Source organism: Equus przewalskii, chromosome 32 (genome assembly GCF_037783145.1).
Source record: "Equus przewalskii isolate Varuska chromosome 32, EquPr2, whole genome shotgun sequence".
Classification (NCBI taxonomy): Eukaryota; Metazoa; Chordata; class Mammalia; order Perissodactyla; family Equidae; genus Equus; species Equus przewalskii.
Genome location: NC_091862.1, coordinates 20,521,464 through 20,542,506, shown reverse-complemented (window position 1 = coordinate 20,542,506; position 21,043 = coordinate 20,521,464). Strand labels below are relative to the sequence as shown.

The following is a 21,043-nucleotide window of genomic DNA, read 5'->3' as shown; positions in this document are numbered from 1 at the left end:
TACAAAGGCTCTCACCTTACAATTTACCTTCTTACTATCCAAAGTTAATTTGTTTCGAGAGAATTTTAACAGCTCTTCTAACTGCTATTTTATCGAGGCAGTTTAAATATAATCACTGAATTCCGTTACATATGGAAACATCAATAACAAAAAGCCTTCACGTTTGAGGCAAAAAGTTCTGTGGTAGCCTCCTTCCTTCCCAGACGCCACCCACGGAAGACAATTTCTGAATTCAAACTGCTTCTTGGCTGCGCGCAGTAGCTCTGCGGCAGCAGTCCCTTCTAAGGCCATGGTCCCCTGTGTGCATTTCCCAGCGCATCCATCTCACAAGGAGGGAGTAAGACATTTGTTTATGTTTTCAATATGACTTTAAAGAAAAATTATGGAATAAATACTAGGAAGTCTTATGATTCCAAAGTTAAGTTTTTAAAATAAATGCTGTTCTGGTCTCTCTGCTGTTCTTCTGCCTTTGGAATTAACACCAGGATGACCAGCCGAGTTTTACAGCCAGACCTTCCCATCCACGCGTGACTAAAAGAGTGATGTATAGAGCAGTGTAAGTTTGGTTTTATAGATATCAGACTAAGGCTTTTAGGTGGAGCATAAAGACAGACCTCATTTAAAAAGTAATTCAATGTGGCAAAGAAATGTAGGATAGTCTGGATACTTTTAAACATTACAATCCCTATTGATAAATTAACTCAAAAATTAAAATGTCCCGAGCACTGACTGGGAAGCACTGAATGGGTAAAATGTCATACCCTGCTTTCAGAAAGTACTGGTACTTATATCTATTGGTTTACTAAGTGGTGATGTGAACGGAGAAGTTCCAAACGCTGACAGCATCTTACACACACTGAAAATCCCCCATGGACGTGCAGTCCCCTGCCACCTACCTCCACTCAGCAGTTTTCAGCATGGCCTGCATTCTTTCTTCTATCGTTGCTTTAATTAAGAATCTGTGTACAATAGTAGGTCTAGAAGGTATGTAACAATGAGAAGTTTAAAAACATCGAGTTAGAACAAACAGACTTCATCTATTACATGCTGTATTTGTCAGTCAGGTGGTGCTCTGCAGCAGGTACTAATCAAGGTGCTGGGGGGCGATCAGCAGTGAATAAAACAAACTATTTAATCTCAATGAACTAACAGTCCAATGAGGGAGACACACAATGAACACATAAACAACTGAGACAGTCTCAGGTCCAGATAATGCCATGAGGAGGCTGACATGAGTTGAAACATGACTGATGGGAATGAGGACGCTAAGCAAGGTAGGAGTGGGAAGAGCACTGAAACAGAAGAAACAGTAAATACATGCCAAGTCCTGGGAAGGACTTGAAGAGAATATGCTGGGCACAAGCTGAAAATGGTCCGGGGACAGAAAGAAGGTGAGCATGGCAGCAGCCTATTGTAAATGAGGGGTAGAGAGGTGCCAATGAGAGTGGAGAGGGGGCAGAGGTCAGATTATGAGGATCTCGTAGGACACGGCAGGAATCTGGATTTTACTGTGGTTATAAGGGGAAGCCATCAGTGGGTTTTATGCATGACTGGAGCTGCACTTGGTTATACTTTCGAAATCCCTTTGGCTGCTGTGGGATGATGGACTGTGGGGCAGCAGGGGTGGAGGCAGAGAAGCCAGTTAGAAAGTTTCGTAGTCGTCCAGGCAAGAGGGTGGACTGCACCACAGCTGTCCCTGTGGAGACAGCAGGCAGTCAGCAGGTCTGGAATACCTTTTGGAGGTACAGCCGACAAGACTTAAATGATGGTTTGGATGTGACGTAAGAGAGAAACATGGAAGAGTCCTGGATTTCCGGTCTGAGAAACTATAGATGACAGTGCCACATTATAAGATGAGGAAGACTTGGGGTGGGTGGGAGTGCAGTAGGAACACGGTTTTGTTCTGCTCTTGTTAATCTCGAGTTTTCTATTAGATAGGTATGGAAGGGGAGGTGTAGAGTTCATAGATTCATGTGCAGAGACAGAACTGGATATATGAATCTGGGACAGGAGCTAAATGGGCATGTCTGGGCTGGGGGACATCCATTAGAGAAGCATCCACATATAAATGCTACTTAAAGCTCTGGATGTGGAGGAGTTCACCTAAAGAGTGTACAGAGGGAAAAAGAACCCTCAGGAACCACTGGCAAGAAGTAGGACATTAATAACACTGGGAGCCTCATTTTAGTGGCATGGTGGGGACAAAAACCCAACCAGAAAGGGTGAGAGAGAATGAGAGGTAAGGAAGTGGAGGTGGAGGCGGAATGGAGGGGAGTGACTTTATTTTAAAGATAGATATTAAGGCATATGAATATGGTAATGTATTACAAAAGGAACATCCTTGAGAAGATGAGAAGGGATGGGATCCAGGACAAGTGGAATGGCTGGCTTTTGAAAGAAAAGGGACACTTCTTCCACCACAATAAAAGGGAAGGAATACAGCGTGCCTTGCTGCCTATTACTACAGAAGGAAGATCCACGCTCCTGCCCAAAGCCAATCCCCAGCCCTGAGTTTCAGACCTCTCGCCTGCTCAAGGACACTGCGCCCGCATTCTCCCTCCTCTCTTGCTTCACTAGTTTCTCTGCCTCTAATGAATCATTCTCTTATTGTTTCTCCCACATGAGAGGAAAAAAAGCCCCTCTCTTGATCCCACTCTCTTCCTTTCCTCTGTACTTTGCAGCAAAACTCCTCAAAATACTAGTCCTATAGTGACACAGAGGCAGCAGTGCATTGTGGGTAAAAGCATGGACTGTGGAGGCAGAATGGCTGTGTGTGAAGCCTGCCACGTTTACCAGCTATGTGACCTGGGGCAAGTTACTCTCTCTGTTACATAAGTGTCTGTTAATAAAGAAATAAAATCCTATTCTCTCTCACACTCAAATCAGGCTATCACCCCCAGCACTCCACCAAAACTGGCTTTGACCCTCATGCTGCTAAATCTAATGATCACTTCTCAATCCTCACTTACTTGACATTTCGACAGGATGACACAGTGGATCACATCCTCCTCCTGAGTTACAGCCTTTACTTGGCTCCCGGGACACCTCTCTCTTCTGGTTTTCTTCCCAACTCACCGTATGATCTTTATCTGTCTCTTTTGCTGGTTCCTCCTCTTCTCCCAGAGCCTTTACCTTTGGTGGGCTCGGGAGTTTAGTCCTCTCTATCTACTCTCACTCTGCAGGAAATCTCATTCAGTCTCATGACTTAAAAATACCATTACTTGCTGGTGACTTCCAAATGTATCTCTCTAGTCCAGATTTCTCTCCTGAACTCTGGACTTATGTGTCCAATTACAGAAGAGAAATTTCCACTTGGACGTCTAATAAACATCTCAAACTTTTATCTAAAATAAACTCTGTTCTTCTCTCACCAAACCTGCTCCACCTTGCAGTCTTTCCTAGCTCACCTGAAAGCTACTTTATCCTCTAGTTGTCCAGGCCAAAAACCATGGTGTTAACCTTGACTCACACCCATGTCCAGCCTGTCAACAAATACTATTGGTTGTGCACCTTCAAACTCTATCCGGAACCTGACCACTTCTCACTCCGTCCGCTGCTTCTAGCGTGGTCCAGGTCACCTTCACCTCTCACCAGGACTACCGCAACAGCCTCCTAACCATTCTCCCTGCTTCTCCTCTTCCCTGCTGCCCTTCCCCCAGGCCTCAACCTCGCACTCAGGTTAGATCACAGTCACCCCTCTGCTCCGAGCCTTCCGGGGACTCGCCATCTCACACGCAGCGAAAGCCTCCTGGGCCCATATAACACCCCCATTCCAAGCCCTCTGACTTCACCTCCTACTTCTCCCCGCTTCGCTCACTCTCCTCCAGCGAGTCGGCGCTGTGCCAGGCCTCAGACACACCAGGCACACTCCTGCCTCAGGGCCTTTGGGCCGAGCGTGCTGTCGACTTGAACGCTCTTCCCTAAGACCTCTGCATGACTTCCTCTCTTTTCTTTATCTCATTTCTCATCTCCTTGTTCAGATGTCACCTTCCCCATACGACCTTCCATGCCTTCCTGCCCAGCCACCTGTGCTCTTAATCCCCTCACCTGCTCTACTTCTCCAACTCCTAACATGGCCTGTGTTTACTTATTATGTTTATTGTTTACCATCTGTCCGTCTTCCAACCCCTTACAACTAGAATTTGAGCTCCATGAAGGCATCTCAAGTACCTAGACCAGTGCCTGGCACACAGAAGCGCTCAACAAAAACGTACTGGATGAAGTACGTGAGCATTAATGCAGGCAGACTGTGCAAGGGGGTGACGAAAGATGAGGGCCCTCTAATCTGACGGCATGTTTCCCCGTATGAGGCAAGATCACCGTCAACGGGGAGGAGGAAGATACGAAGACTTCAGACAGTCTCCTCAGAAGGCAGAACAATCCACTGACTAGGGATGCACAGCGGTGCTGGGGGGCCGTGTGGGACGGCCTGTTTAGACTGTGGCCTCACAGCTGAGATTAGTCCAGTACATGCTTTAGAAACACTGATAAGACAAGAAGTCAATGTTTAAAAATATAAGACAAAACAAACACACAAAAAACACAACCAGCTAAGACGAGACTGCATTTTCCATGACACTTGGCAATACTTTAGAACAAGCCTGCATTTACTACAATTATATTACTTTGCCATATGTGCTAAGGGTTTGTTTGAAGAACAGGTCTCTTTCCTGCTTAAAATGAAAACTCATCATTTGCTCTCCCGGCTATGGCTTACAGAGCAGTCTATATTGCTGATTAGGGCACACAAGACCTCATCTCCTGCCACTCCTCTCCTCATACTTTATACTCCAGCAGCTCCAAACTCCTCACAGCCCCTAGAAATACCACATTGCTCTCCCCGCTGTGTTTGTGCACATGCAACTCTCTTTGGCTGCATGAACCCCCTTCTCTAGCCCAACTTTGAAATAATTATTCCCTCAAGACTGAACCTAATGAAGCCCTTCTTGTTTCTCTGGCACACAACCCATCACTCCCTCCTTTTGTGACCACAGTACTTCTAGCCACATGTCTGAACACTCTGCAGTAACATGGTAAGTCATCTGTTTCCCATACTACACACTAACCTCCTTGGGGCAACACATTACGTCTTATTCAGTTGAATGTTATCTAACATAATGCCTGTCATATAGGAGGTGCTCAGTCAATATTTATTTAATGAGTGCTCAGTAGGATGTATTTCTTTTTTAAACACTCAAAGTATCGCACATCCAGGAGGTAATACATCTGAAATGACTTATGAAAGATAATTGTCCATTCTGATACTTTAATAAAAGTAACATATACTATAAATACTCACCTTAGGTTTGCTCTGGGGCTTAAACTAAATCTAATTCTCTCTCAGAGTGGACCTGGGGGGCTGTCTTTTCCTAAAGGGTAGAATTTAAAACGGAGCTATTTGTTTCCAGTCGTGCCTGACATATGCCTTCTTGCAAATACGGGCTACGTTAGGTATTCAGACATCAACACTTCTCAGAGTCATCATGGACGCCTTCCACCACACAGTTGTCTTAAGCCTTTTAAGAACTGTTTTGATGAAGTGATCAGGGTAGTTTTTGAAGGAGGGAAGACAAAAATCTGGGAGAATGTGGGGTGTTTGCTGCTTGGAGGAGGGAGGGGTGGAGATCTCAAGATGTCTTTTGGTTATATAATACTTGAAAATTAAATCAGGAGGTAAGCAAAATGATTAGGTTATGATGAACATAAATGAAGAGTTTAAATGCTGATTCGTATCAGAGAAACGTGAAGCAAACGTGACTGACGTTAATTATAGTCCTTACTTTGTTTGTCCAATTCGGTGCACCCTTCCTATGGCCTGAAGCTCATGGGCAGGGTTCAGTATGGGCTCCACCAAGAGAACGTGAGTTGCTTCGATGATGGTTAATCCATTAGAACCTGTGTGCAGGGGCAGCAGCAAAATATTGATTTGGGGATCATATTTAAATGCTGAAAGGTTCTCCTAAAAAAGAAAGGTACATTTAAATTTTAGCTGGATCAGTTAAAAATAAGAGCAGTATATTATAGCTCATATTAAATATGCCTAATGGTATCCAGGTCATTGTGAAATGTAATAACTAAGAAAATAAAAAGTAAAATACCAATTTTAGAAAATGTAAACTTGCTGCTGGACTTTATGAGGAGAAGTGTCACATAAGCTCTCTTGTCCTTTAGAATATATAGTGGCATCACAAGATATGTGTATGGGATGTATAAACATTAAACTATACAAGCTTAGAGAACAAAGAGAGCCAGAAAGCGAAAGAATGTGTTAGAATGAGTATGAGATAAAGACGTGAATCTGCTAAATTGTCACTTGGTCTTTCTGTGTTTGTCTCTTAGGGTGTGCACCTGTCACTGTGCTGGTGTCACGTAAGGACAACCTGAACTTAGGCAGTCTTGCCTGATACAGTGTCTTTAGAACCCAATCCCAGGGGCATGAGGCCCCTGTCCATTCAAAAGGCAGATCAGAGGCCATCTTTTCCTCTATTAAAGAAAAGCACCTCAAGTCAGGAGATCTTTAACAAATGGTCTTGCTGCTGGGTATAACCGAATAGAAGAAAATAACTACAGTTTCCCTACTTTGCTTTTGAATGTTAATTTTATAGTTACTCAAGAACTCAAATCCTGGAGTTTATGTCTATATATGACACAATACAATAAATTCAAGTAAGCTAGTTAACAGCAGCTTTAATCTGCAACTGAATCCACTCCGAAAATATGAGTAAAATCTCTGGACGTACCTGAAATGTCTTTACACGACTGATCTGTGCGAATTCCATGCTGTTGTCAGTGAGAGCTTTTGAAATAATATCTAATACATCTTGCCACTAAAAGCACATAAAACAATAAGAAAACAAATATTTACACACAGCTTTCATGTGAAGCGGATATGAAAAGGGATTAAATCAAAATGATTTTGTATCTCAGAACTAAACAAACACAAAAACAAAACCTTCAAATGAAGCACCATCAATATTATTTAGTTCAACCTTGAAACGGTTGTGGGTTTTTTTTTTGTTTTAAATTAAATGCTGGTTAAAGATAGAGTAAAAAACAGGACTGTCTTCAAGAAATGAATTAAGATAAACAAAAGTAGTAGAAAATAAATAATGAAGTGCTTAATGGATGTAGTTACTTATCTTTCAAAAATGAAAACTAGAATTTTTACTCAATACTTCATTCAGTAGATTAATTTTCTTTATTTTAAACAATCATGTTCATTTGTGAAATGAGACTTCCAAGGTTACAATTTTCAATTTTAAAAATATTAATATAAGAAAATCCCTAAGTAAAATTAATATAAAAACATGAGATGCAGCTGTAGGAATTGCCTTGTGAAGCAGCATCAAATTTCTGTACGGATAATTCTGACCTATGAACATAGAAAAAAAGGTAACGTGGAAAAACCTATTAGTAATTCTGCATCTCAAGTGTATTCTGGCAAACAGTAACAATTAGTTCTCAGATATAAACTGGTCAGAGACAGAAAGCCAGTCTGAGTTAAGACTGAGAATGCAAATGATTATACCGTTGAGAAAACGAGCGCCTTAGCCCCTGGATCTCTACGCTGGATTCTCTTCAGAGTTCTGACCACAGCTTCCACCTTGGTAGAATGGCTGCCCTTTGAACACAAGGGAGAAGACACATTACTATAAAATAAAATGTAGATAACAATGGAATGGAAAACCAACATAAAACACTTTATTATCAAAAGTATAGGGCAGGTGCATATGTGTTTATCCTTTTTTATTTTGTATTTGCTGGAAATTTTCTTTTGTCTGAAATTGCAGAAGTTCCAAAATTTATACCCTGAGAGAATCAACTATAAAAGTACACCAGAAAGGCACACAGTGCTATGACCCTGAAGATATAATTTTTTAGTGAAGCGGTTAGGTTTTGTAGTTACAAAATTTCATTACTTTAGATAAGAAGATCTGATATTCAAAAACACTCTGTTCTTCAGCTATTATGGTGGTGGAAATGGTAAGAATACAATGAATCAAAACTCCTACATAAGCAAACAGCGCAGGATCTGATGCACAAAGAATCCTTTCTCACAGTGGCATGACAAAGGACAATGACAGAGGGACAAATGATGTCCCCGTGGACTGAAGCAGATGTATACAAAGCTAGATAAATATTTAAAGAGTGCTCTTTGCACTTTCAATAATCCATTTCCACTATGAGTGTGAAAATAAGAAAATGAATATAGCTTTTTTTTTTTTAAAGATTGGCACTTGAGCTAACATCTGTTGCCAATCTTTTTTGTTTTTCCCTTCTTCTTCCCCCTTAAAGGCCCCCAGTACACAGCTGTATATTCTAGTTGTAGGTCCTTCTGGTTGTGCTATGTGGGATGCCGCCTCAGCATGGCCTGACGAGTGGTGCCATGTCCGCTCCCAGGATCTGAACCGGCAAAACCCTGGGCCACAGAAGCAGAGCGCGTGAACTGAACCACTCGGCCACGGGCCGGCCCCAAGGCAAGCGTTTCTGTAGGCTTCACTGAGAAAGTGTCCCTCCTGGAAAGCTCTGGGAGATGGTATGACACGGAGATTAAGGCACGGACTTCTGAGTGAGACAAATCTGAATTCAACTGCCAGTTCTGCATCTCAAAGTCTTACAAATTCCAACTTTTTTAAGCCTTAGTTTCCACAGCTGCCAAGCAGCATGATAATTATATTCATTTCCAACAGGTTGTTGTGATGGTTAAATGAGAAAATGCATACAAACGCTGAGCCAAACACCCGGCAAACAGTAGAGAGCAACTTACAATCTTTCTGAGACCTTAAACATGAGCACTATAATGACACAGACTACTCACAAGGGGGCAGATCTAACCAGAAAGAAGCAGAAATATTCTCACAGCAGCACTACTCTTCTCCTCAAGCCCCAGCCCCATTACAGGAAGAGATACTCAAAGGTAAAAAGAGAAACAAACCAAGGAAGAGAGCTATACTAATTTTAAGTTCGCAAGATAGCATTATGGAAAAATTAAAAAATTCTCATACTAAAATCCTGAGTCTACACTTATTTCTCTGGATATGTAGACTTTCAACTATACTTGAAAAGTTAAAAAATATAAGGGACCTATTTCAGTCTAAAAATTACTTTAAATAAGAGCAAAACTGGGGCTGGCCCAGTGGTGCAGCGGTTAACTTTGCACGTTCCACTTCTTGGCGGCCCGGGGTTCGCCGGTTGGGATCCTGGTTGCGGACATGGCACCACTTGGCAAAAGCCATGCTGTGGTGGGCGTCCCACATATAAAGTAGAGGAAGACGGGCATAGATGTTAGCTCAGGGCCAGTCTTCCTCAGCAAAAAGAGGAGAATTGCCAGTAGTTAGCTCAGGGCTAACCTTCCTCAAAAAAAAAAGAGCAAAACTATCTCAAGAGAAAACAGGAAATCATGGATAAAGTGATCATTTAGGAGTTTAGACAGAAACATCCATGTTCTTTGCAAGGTCTCATTTTCAAAAATATTTTCAAGTGAAATACCAGGATAACTATGAACCCTTCCATCTATTAAGCTACTTCTTACAAAAGTTGAAAAGAAAACAGAATAATCTTTTGTGGGGAAAATTCCCAGCTGGAATGCTAACTCTACAAAGAAAAAGACCAAAACATTCCCCTTTATCAAAGTCTGACCAGTTCAGTGGAAGTTCCCAATGATCTCATTTGGGCCCAGTCCAGTTACTTTCCACGATCACAGAAGAATAAGGAAGCCGAGGCACGGACAACTCTGCTTGGCAGGAGCTGTGTAAGGCAGTGAGCCGAGCTTAATACCCTTTTCTTCCAGATGGACAGAAAGTGGCTACTGAGAATGAGAACAATGGAGAAAGTGGGTGGCCTGTATATGTCCGTGGCTCTTGGTTTAAGCATGCATGCCCCGTACAATTTTTGAAAACAAAGCCAACAAATGCATAATCCTTATGTTAGACCAATGTGTTAAAGCAGTTTCTCCACAACAAAAGATTTCATGTTTTAGACTGTTTGAAGACATTTAAATTATCATAAATTATCATTAAAAATTGCTTCAAGTTACAAGATGCTATGTTGAAAATCCACTGCCTCTACGAGTCTATTTTAACAAGAATTCATAATTTGTTTCAAATGAAAAGAAAATGCTATAGACAACGAAGGATTATTGATCTAAAAAGGTAACACAGAAAGGTAGTAAACAGTAGGAAAAAAACTGAATAGAAGTTAGGTAAAGATCTGGTTTCTGTCCTATTTCCTAGATATATCACAAGAACTTTTTTGATAACTCTAAAAAAATTACAAAAAAAGCAACATGTTTATTCGACAACGAAGCTAACAGAAGTATATAGGATTAAAAAATTTATATCTATTTTTTATGCCTTTCCTTATCTGAAAACCACTAAGAATTTGGCATTTATCCTTAGACCTTCTTATATATTTTAGAAGCCTACTACATAAAAATGCACACACACCCCACAAACATTCTTAAACATATTTTGTAACATGGCCTTTTCATTTAACCCTGTCTTTTAGCAATCTTTTCATGTAGGACCTTTTTATTTACCTCAGTTCAATGGTTGCACAATATTTAGGGTTCAACAATTTCATTAAATATTTGCTTATTAAAATATATCTAGATTGATTTCACTTTTTTTTTCTGAGGAAGATTTGCCCTCAGCTAACGTCTGTGCCAATCTTCCTGTATTTTGTATGTGGATCGCTTCCACAGCATGGCTGACAAGCAGTGTCGGTCCATACCAAGGATTTGAACCAGTGAACCTGGACCACCAAAGCAGAGTGCGTGGAACTTTAACCACTAGGCCACAGGTCTGGCCCCTGATTTCATTCTTTCTTGTGTACAAACAATACTTCAGTGACTATGGTTGTCCCTACAGCTTTGGGTACAAGTTGCAAATAGTTTTGTCGGATAGGCACATCAAAATGGAATTGTTGGTCAAAGGTTAAAGGAACTTTTTAGATATTTGGATTTTGGTAGATTCCTTATCAAACTGCCCTCTAAAAATGCTAGAACTTTTAACTATCAACAGTTAAATGTGCCTGCTTCTTTGCACACTTGTTGAAATTTAATTTTTTGCCAATCTGATAGGGAAAATGAGGAACCAAATTCTCTTTTAGTCTGCATTTTCCTGACAGTGAGTTTGAACATCATTTGTTGGCCATTTTCTATTCCTCTTCTGTGAACTGTCTATCCATATCCTTTGCCAATTAAAAAAAAAGGGGTTATTCTTTCTACTGATTTGTAGGACTTCTCATATACTGTTACATGTTAAATTTATGTTGTAAATATTTTCCTACCTCTCTGTATGTAGTTCACATTTAATTATACTAAATGCAATAACGTAAGGAAAAGCGTTCTATTAATACATTATATTAGTTACAGAAATTCTCAACTGCTTAACAAATGACATCTGGATTTAAAAGTAAGTATTTTTTGACTTTACTATTTTATTAGATTTTTCTGTGCTTGAGATTTAACTTTGTCTTTCATAAGGGGAAAATCAAAGATTTTATTTGGAGAAGAACAGCTCTTTCCTCAATCAACTGCCCGGCCATAGTCCTGTCTAGTATGATTTCACATAATATCATACCTCAGAGTATAGTATACTTCTGTCACTCATCTGTCAATATAATGTTTGAAAACAAGGAGAAAATGCCATTTACTTTTATATCACCTAGAGCTTAGCATGGTCCTCTGTAAATAGTACACACTCACTCAGTTTATTTAATGCAAAAAAATTTAATATTTACATTTAGGCTTCTCAGTCCCAAACACACCTGAGTAAAACAAATGAATAAACAAAATAAAAATCAAAGGGGGTTAAAAGACAGTTTAAAATTCTCAACATATTTTTCATTCATTCAGAATGGGTAACAATAGATAAATCAAATCTTGTGATTAATCTCTAGCTTTCCCACTTATAAAAGCTGGAGAGACTCAGACAAGAGCAGCCATGAAAGACAACGGATGCAATCTAACACGAAGCAGGCTCCTGGTGGATTCTGTGCTGGGTAGTGTGTAAGGAAATCACTGGAACTGCTCTTAAAGGAAGCTGTCAGATGGAGTGCGGTGCCACCTCATTCATGCTGATCAACCATTTTGTCACCTACCCATCAGCAGCCATAGGACAGGTGAATAAAGTCAGCAGACTTGGTGGGCTTTTATTCTCCATCTTCAGAATCATAGATTCCTACCACGTAGGCCCTTATTCACGAAGTTTTTTTCTCTTTCCTGCTTGTGCTTTCTCACTTGCAAGTGAAAAGTGAGAGTCCCAAAATAATACTGAAAAGACCATGATTGGTCTAAGGGCAGAGTCAATGAAAGTGAAGAGACGTAGGCAGACTTTCTTCCGCATTTCCCCCATCACTCAAGTCCCTCCAACATCTCAGGAAGTTCATGTTTGATTATTCAAATCATTCATTTATCACTCAACAAAAACTTACTGTCCACCTAAATAACAAGAACTACATCAGGCACTGGACATCCAAAGATGAAAAGACACACCCCCTTGCTCCCAAACAGGTACAGCCGAATGCATGTTAGAGTAGAGAAGAAAGCAAAGGATGGTTTACACTGCTGGTTTGGCTTGGAAGCAATTTAAGTGAATGCTTTACTATACCATCTTAATGAGCACTATACACATTCTACAGCTTTTTAAACTATTTCTCTCTATCTCAAATACATAAATGAACTTGGGCTCAAATCTGCCTGCTTCTGAGAAGACTATTCAATGTGGTTACTGCTACAGGAAAAAAATATTCACTTCATTAAAAAAGATTAAAACAGGAAGAAAGAGATGGGTTATATATAGACAGGCCTGGAGGGGATCACAGAAAAGGCAAACGAGAGAAGGATGAGGACATGTAGACATCAATTTATCCCTATGCAAGGTGTTAGAGTAAGAATATTCTCAAGACAGGTAAATTGGTAGCCTCAGTCTAACTTAGCTTACTTTTTAGCTGTACCAGTAAAAACACAGATGCAAAGTTAAGCTGGAATGACATGTATCAGGAAGGAGGGTGCATGGGAATAGAAATCCCACAAAACTGCCAGATAATTTCACAATATATTAGGTTAATGAAGTTGCATTTAATTCTAAGAACCTCTGTTCTCTTCTGAAGTTCTTGTCCCTTTCCTCATTCCCATCCTTTCTTGCGAATCTTATCAGTTCTTCCAGATATACATCCATCAACCATGACTTCATGATCAACGCTTGGTTTTTCTTCATGTTTCTGAAACATCCATGACCAAGGCTCAGCTTTGCAGTGAAGACACATCGTCTGTCCTCTGCCCTGCCTTGACCATATCTTCGTGGATGTTCTCTCTGAGGCACTAGTTCTCTCTAAGGTCAACAAGGGAATCAGGAAGGGAGATACAGTGTGACCACTCAGATCAAGTCAGTGCCTCTCCTGGTTTTCCACTCATGAGGTGAGCAGCCAAGAGCCCTATTATAGTCAACAAGGAAGAAAAAGGATGGAATGCTCCTTCCTTACAACAAAAGAATCACATAAAATTGTTCTTTATGAAGATCTTTGCTCCCTTGCTTTTAATTTAATCAACAAAAAACCAAACAAGGTTGCAAAGCTACACAAACCAGAGGTCTTTCACTTTCTGGAAAATTAAGTACAAAGTTAAAAGCTCCAGACTTTTGGGTAGGAAGTCAAGACAATGAGAAAACAATTAAGAGCCATTAGCAACAAAGGCCAACAAAGAATATTACTCGTGAAGCTGGCCTAGAGGTTGTCCAGTAGCACAGCTAAAGATGAGAAATGTCATGTAAGCTCTTGTCTACTCTAAATAGGTAAACAAACTTATTTTCATCACCAAGTTAACCCTGATTGGAACAAGGCAGCTCTATAGTCTCAGGTTCCTGTTGTAAAATTCTCAGAACCTAAACTTTGAGTGAAAAGTTGTTAAACATGTTAAAAGGATGGAAAACTCAGTTTTGTTTCCTTGACATATATTTAGTAGATTGGAAGAATTATAATAAAAAGCTATCAAGTAGTATCTAATTTAGACTTTATTCAACCCCTCCCCTCCAAATTGGGCCTAAACATTTTACCAATGCATTTTTAGAGTGAGGTACTGTTTTTCATTCCCTGAAGTCTTATTGGAGAAAGAGGAGAGAATAATATTGATAGGAAAAATCCTTGAGTAAGGCGTAGAGGATACACCGCAGTTGACTTCACTCTATTCCTTTCCCTCCACCTCCTGTCTGCTGAGATTCCTCACTTAGGGAAGGAAGGAGAGCAGATGTGAGATCTCCCTACTGCAAGAGCAAAGGCTACTTACACTTGATTTACACAAATAAAAGAAAAATGGTTCTCTACGACGGAAAAGCTATCGTTGCTTTGCATTTTTCTTTAATAACTTCTACAATAAAAGTGGAAACTAGGGCGGCTGGAAGGAGGGCGTGGCAGCCCATGAGCCTGAACCGTGAGCTTGCTGCCGTATTTCCCTCATTCCCTGGTCTAGTCCTTCGTCCTCCTTCCACCCCTTTTACTTTCCCTCTTTACCTAATGTGTCCACGCTCCCCTCCCAGCCCTTCCGCTTTGTAAAATCTGTGGATTCTGAGGGTCGTGCTTATTGAGCTCCACTGGTAGAATTAAGGGCGAAGGTGGCTGCTGTGTCCTGAGGAACAGCAGAAAAAAGTCAACACAATGGAGTCCGTGGTGTTCTCAGTCACATTCTTCATCAAACATTGGAGAGACAGACGATTCATGCTCACAGACTCTCTTATGTCAAGAGGCAGGCCATATCTTTAGAGAGTTTATGTATATTCCATACATATGAAATACACACACACTAATACACATACTCAACATGTCAAATAATGTCTTACATTAAGGGGGTTGTCAGTCACTTATGACTCCAAAATGAAGGCAGAAGGAAGTCATTTTCAGAAGTGTAAAAACTCTGAAATTTGCCATTTACATACTCAGCATGCTAAAATTTCTTGAAGCAGTATAACGTAGTGAAAAAAGAACTGTAGAATGAGGATTACATGGATAACGGTGCCAGACGAAGCTGACACAGAAATGAGGGAAGCTGGCTAAAAAAATAACAAATTCTGTTAGACTGGGGGGCGTGGAAGAGTCTTCTTTGAAAAGCAAAGTTTAAATGACACAGGGTTAGGGTGACAGTCCCGTCTGCACGACTTCAATCACTTTACTTGGTTCTACAGTGAACAGTGTTTATATTATAATGCTGTACACACCATTTACTGATGTTCTCTAGTCTGGAAGACATGTCTATAATTAGATAACCAAATGTGAATGTTATAAACATTATAATATAAAAATGATACTACAACACAGGTTAGGATGTGGAGGGGAGAAGAAAGAGTGAAGAAGGAACAGATGCATTAATTTCCTCATATTTTAAAGTGAGGCATCAGAAGATACTGTCGAAAGCTAGTATTTCAAGAAACAAAATTTACATATATTACTGAAAGTCATACACGATGTCTATAACTAAAAATAGAAATTGGTCACAGTGGCAAGGCAAAGAAGGGAGAACGGAGCAGAGCATTACTTTTGTGTGTTCTGTTTTATTTTGAATGAATTATTTCTACTAAAAAATAAACAATATGCTTTTTGTCTACCCTCATTTCTTATGGATAAACGAGGGTTTTAGGGGAATGGGTGGGAGGCCTGTAATTCTGGCCCCTTTTAAACTTATTATTTCAATGATACAATCGGAATTGTTCAGCACAAGTGAGCTAGTCTTCGGATTACGTCACTACCCTTGTGCTGCAAGCCATTGTACCTGCAGAGTCTCTCACTGCTCTAGGGTCAAATGGGTGCCTAATCTGTGCTACCTGCCACAGACGCCGAGTCTCAGCTTTGTCAGAGGTGGGGCAATCACATCTGAAACAGAGCACAAAGAATATTTGCATCTTTCCAGTTATTACTTGAGTAGATTTTTACAGTTTTTTAAACATACTATAAGAATCAAAGGTTTTGAAGGGCCAGCCTGGTAGCATGAGCAGTTAAGTTCATGCGCTCCACCTTGGCAGCCTGGGGTTTGTTGGTTTGGATCCCGGGTGCGGACCTATGCACTGCTTGTCAAGCCACACTGTGGCGGGCGTCCCACATGTAAAATGGAGGAAGATGGGTGTGGATGTTAGCTCAGGGCCAGTCTTCCTCAGCAAAAAGAGGAGGATTGGCAGCAGATGTTAGCTCAGGGCTAATCTTCCTTAAAAAAAGAATTAATTAAAAAAAAAAGAATCAAAGGTCTTGAGACTAGAGATTTTTTTGAAGATTCAGCTCACTGAGGACCAACACTTTAAAGAAGACAAAATTACACAACTTAGCTTTTCCCCGCCCCTCCCCCCAAAACAGACCCACGTTCTGTAATCAGTAATATGACCAACTGGGATTATAACTCGGTGATAGGTAGTAGATCTTTCTTTAGTTTTCCTTGGTGGTTTGTAACTTGCAAATAACTTGAATGTTTCCTATTATTGTTCGCCATAGAGGAAGTCATTTCCTGTCTTGGTATTTTCCCACTTTCACTACTTTTATTCTGGACATTTCTTTTTGAAGTAGAGCTAACTCTTTCAATGTGCCTGTGCTGTCCATAGTAGTTCCAGCTGAGTAAGATCAGTTAACATTGTTTTATTTCGGTCTGCACCTGTTCATCATGCTAAAAACCCATGTTGGTAGTGACAGATACAATTTAGCGCAGTGATGCAGCTTGTGTGATTGGTCTCACAAAGTAGGAATAATTTCCAAGCGTACTCCTGGGGCAAGTGCTGGGTTTTTCAAGCATTCACATGTTACCTGAATAAAGTTCAATGGAAACTCTGCCTAGGGTGTGGGAAATCTTACGAGTGTGCTAGGCCACAAAATATTACCCTATTCTTTTAAACATTTTGCATAATGATTTCAAAGAGATAAGCTAGCAATTACAAAAAGGTTAAAAATTTTATTTGGACACAAAGCCCTTTAGGGATATTATATGGAAATACTATTCAATTATTTATGCATCCATCCATCATGCATCCACTTACTGAGTACCTGTTACATGCTACGCATTGTTCTAGATGCTGAGGATACAGTAGTGAATAAAACAAAGGCCCCATCTCATGAGTAATGTCCTTTCCACATTTTAATGGAATTTACACTCTACAAAGTATAAGTTTTCCACAAAGGTAATTTCATAAAGATAATTTATAGTTTTCATTTTAGAAGTCTCTATTGCAAGTTCAATTTATTGCAAGCTATTGCTAACTTCAACACAAGACTCACTAAGTTCAGAATTACAAGTTTTGGCCAGTGAGTAGAAACTGTTTTCTACAATTATAATATTTACTCATGACATTTTCTGATAAAAACAATTGCATTCTAAATGTAGCAATGTTCACGTGCAAGCATCTTATATAAAAACATTTAGTTAAGCGTATTTAAATATAATTACTTGTGGGTTATATTTACCAAATTATTTTATGCCAACTTTAAACTCAGAATTTTGTAATCATTCTTTTTCCACCTAGAAGTTTATTTTAATTATATTTAGAAAGTACAAGACAGACTTCACAAGTCACCTTTGAATCAACTGAATAAAAACTTAAAAAAAAGAAAAGGAAGGAAACGATAGGATTCTATACATTGTAGAATTTGACACATGGCATTCCTAGGCTTCTCTGGGAACTTATAGAAATAAATATAGAAATACAGTATTTTTTTTCTCTACAAAAGGACTGTATAAAACATCTCTATTATCAACAGATTTGCTCGTTAAAAATGCAGATTCCTGGACCAGATCCTAGATCTAATAAGTTAAAATTTATAGGAATGGGGCTTGAAAAAACTCTTTATTTTAAAAAGCATGCCAGTTATTAGTCACTCAAAAGTTTGAGAAGATGAAGCATTGCACTTGCGTGTGGCTGCTGTTTTGCTGTGGCTATAAATCCATATAGTATATCTTCTCTTGGACAGAAACTTCTTATGACGTAACAATCTTGTCCATTATAGGGTCAGGGTTTCCAGTGACAAAAATGCTTTATATGAAACCCAGCCAACTTAGGACACAGAGAACATGCCACGTGGGGCCTATGTCCTGCCAGAAGGCCTACTTCACCATCCCAAATGCCTGGCAGTTGTCAGAACTTGCAAGGGGAATTTTGTTTACTTTGTGAAATGCCCAGTAGGTTCCAAGGGTCATTCAGGAATACTGTCACACTGCCGCTAGGCAGATACAGTCTGTAACGCAAATGTATCCACTGAAGGGCACACTGTGATCTCAGCATTCGGTTTATTTCTACGGTCAATCAGTAGGATTCCTCACATTGTGAAACACTAGCAGAAAAAAATGTCATATTATTTAATGCTATTTTTATGTTCTCCAAATAGCTTTTCTCCAAGATCAGCCATATGATGAAGCACTACGTATGATATTATATTATGCTGGTTGCTACGTCTGAGAGTCGACGTGACTGCTTAGAGTGAAATAAACATTTCAGATAACACAAAAACTTTAATAAAATAAAAAATTACTTCTCAGGATTGTTTAAGAAAGATCAGGGATTTGATAGTCAACCACAAAAGGAAAAACACCCTAAGTTTAGGAACAGTTTGAACTAATACATAAAAATTTCAAAGCTTTCATTATTCACACAGAGCTATCTTTATCTTACATATGATTACTCCCTCAGTTCTGAGATACATGAGCTGACCATTTAGTGCGACAGTTTCAGAGAGTCAGAAGGGCGCCATGAGTCTCTGAGAAAACAACAAGCAGATGCTTCAAGGAGAAGGTGGCAGGTAGGGCAGAAATTTGACAGAAGTCAGAAAATAGAACAGGAGGCAGAAAGTAGAAGTGGCAGACACAAACAGTGACAGAAAAGGCAGTGAGAAGCAAAAGTAACGTGGCAAGAAGCACCATGAGAATGTGGAAGACGGATCAAACTTACTTGCATAACAGGTGTAATATTCAGTCACATATTTAATAAAAAGGAAATGCAAGTATATATGCATCTATAACAAAAGGGAAATTAACTTTAGTAATTCTGTACCTTACAAAATTTTTACAAGACGCTTCAATTAATTCATGTGTTCATCTGTACCCATGAAAGACAGAAAGAAAGAGCATAATAAACAGATGACTGGTAATCCTGTCCCCACAGGACAACAAACGTAACTGTCCTGATCTCTCTCCTGGTGTCTAGGAAAGCTGCCATAAAATGAGCAGGTGTTTGGGTTGGATGGGCCCAGTGACTCAGTTTCACAGAGGCTGTGCTGTTTACCAGTAGCCAGAGCAATCGCTTCCTAAACCTCACTGCATCAACTGCATGAGCTGCATGGAGCCTGACACAGCAGTTCTTTCTTCTGCTCCGTCCCTGTGCGGGGATGAATGCTTTCACCTAAGGGTCAGCAGCCCTTCCTAGCCAAGAATGCCATCTGTGGTCCTTGGGATGCCTGAGGACAGAGGAAGAGATAGAAGAGAAGGAAGAAAGGGCGAAGAAAGACTATTTTTGTGGGAAGGAAAGAGAGAAACTACAGAAGCGGGAAGAAAGGGGAGGGGGCACTGAGAAGGAAGGCAGTTCTTCGTGGGGGGAGTAGCATAAAGTATAACTAACTCTGCAGGTTACGCACTTGTCCACCTGGACAACCCATTCAACACGCAGGTCTCACCGCTGCATCTGCCAGCATCTTTCCTCCTCCACCTTCACTGGACCACCCATTCCCACAGTCACATCTGGAGTCCTGAATACCTGTCCTCTCTGAAAAGGACTAATTAAGGTCTCCTGTTCTCTGGTACGGACGCCTACCCTTACAGTCTGTTTGCTCAACAGCCCAATCTGCACCTGCTCCTTGATTTCAATGAGATCTCGACTTTCTCTCTGTCCACCGACACCCTTCCCGTTTTCTCAAGAAAACTTTATTACAGATTATCTCTTCTCTCTCCTATATCTTCAGTCCATTCTTCTTTCCTGGAGATTAAACATACTCAAGAATTTTTTATTTTAAACAAAATCAAAAAGAAAAAACAACATAGGGACTTTTTGCACTTCCTATCTCCTCTGGCTACAATTCTCACTTTTCTACTTTACAGCTAAATTTCTACAATAGTTGGGCATTTCTTCTCTCTGCTTATTCACTTTCTGGTCACTCCTCATTCCTTCCCAATCTGCTTTTTGCCCGTACATTTCCACTGAGAGAGGTCCTTCTGAAGTCACCAGTGACCCTCATTAGCCAAACCAGTCCACACTGTAGTGACGCCACCTTCAGCCTCACTGGTCACAGCTGGTAAGTGGCCCCTGGCTGAAGCAGAGTTTTCTTGGGGCCTCTGTGGACAGCATGCCCTCCTGGACTGCCTATGTCTCCAGCTGCACTTTCTTGGTCTGCTTTTGCAGCTCCTCTCCCTTTATTCCACCTTTAAAAACTGTGGACTTCAGCAGGGCCTCATCTGAGCTAACTGCTATGTTTCTCTCCTTAAGTAATCTCATTCACTCTTATGGCTTCACAGACCACTTATGCAATGACTCTGAATTTTCTACCTCCAGCTCCACATATTAACACTTTGCTGGATTGTTCTACCGGGATGTTTGAGGCTCTTCAAATATAGTATGTCTAAATGTACCCTTCTTCCAAATACCTTATATCAGTAACTGCACCATGATCCATCCGGTTCTTCACGTCAGAAACCATGGGGTCATTCACGAAATCTCCTTCTTCCTCAAGCCCTCTAACCTTCTATCTTACTAATCAACTTTACTCCAAATATCTCTTGACTGCATCCACTTCTTTATATCTCCACCGCCACCAACCTAATCCAAGCCACCACTGCTACTGCTGTAGCCTCCTACACTGAGCTCTCCAATTTCTTCTACTCTATTCTTTTCTGTCCCTGCTAATCTCATTTCCACACTGCAGCAAGAGGGATCTTTTAAAAATCCCAATCTGATCACGAAGCTTCTCTGCTTCTAACATGTAACGGCTTTCTGTTTATCTGAAACAAAAATTCTCAAGTCTCCAGGTGGCCCTTTACCACGTGGCCCCTCTTCAGGTTCCAGGCTCATTTCATTCCTTTCTCCTCTGTGTTTTC

General features: G+C 40.4%; 1 protein-coding gene across 4 annotated transcripts in view; it reads right to left on the bottom strand.

Annotated features, from left to right (window-relative positions):
- SHPRH (SNF2 histone linker PHD RING helicase) overlaps positions 1 to 21,043 on the bottom strand; it is a 91,689-nt gene that overhangs the window by 2,294 nt on the left and 68,352 nt on the right. For 2 of the 4 annotated variants that reach the window (XR_011535451.1, XR_011535452.1), the window contains exons 26-29: positions 7,529 to 7,621; positions 6,741 to 6,827; positions 5,781 to 5,895; positions 897 to 977 (exon numbers count right to left, since the gene is read on the bottom strand). Coding sequence is in view for 2 of the 4 variants with exons in the window: in XM_008540872.2 (XP_008539094.2) it covers positions 897 to 977; positions 5,781 to 5,959; positions 6,741 to 6,827; positions 7,529 to 7,621 (440 nt within the window). In the remaining 2 variants the exon portion in view is untranslated. Of the gene's footprint in view, positions 1 to 896; positions 978 to 5,780; positions 5,960 to 6,740; positions 6,828 to 7,528; positions 7,622 to 21,043 lie in introns of all 4 variants that reach the window. The other 2 variants (XM_008540872.2, XM_008540943.2) reach the window with 1 other exon arrangement.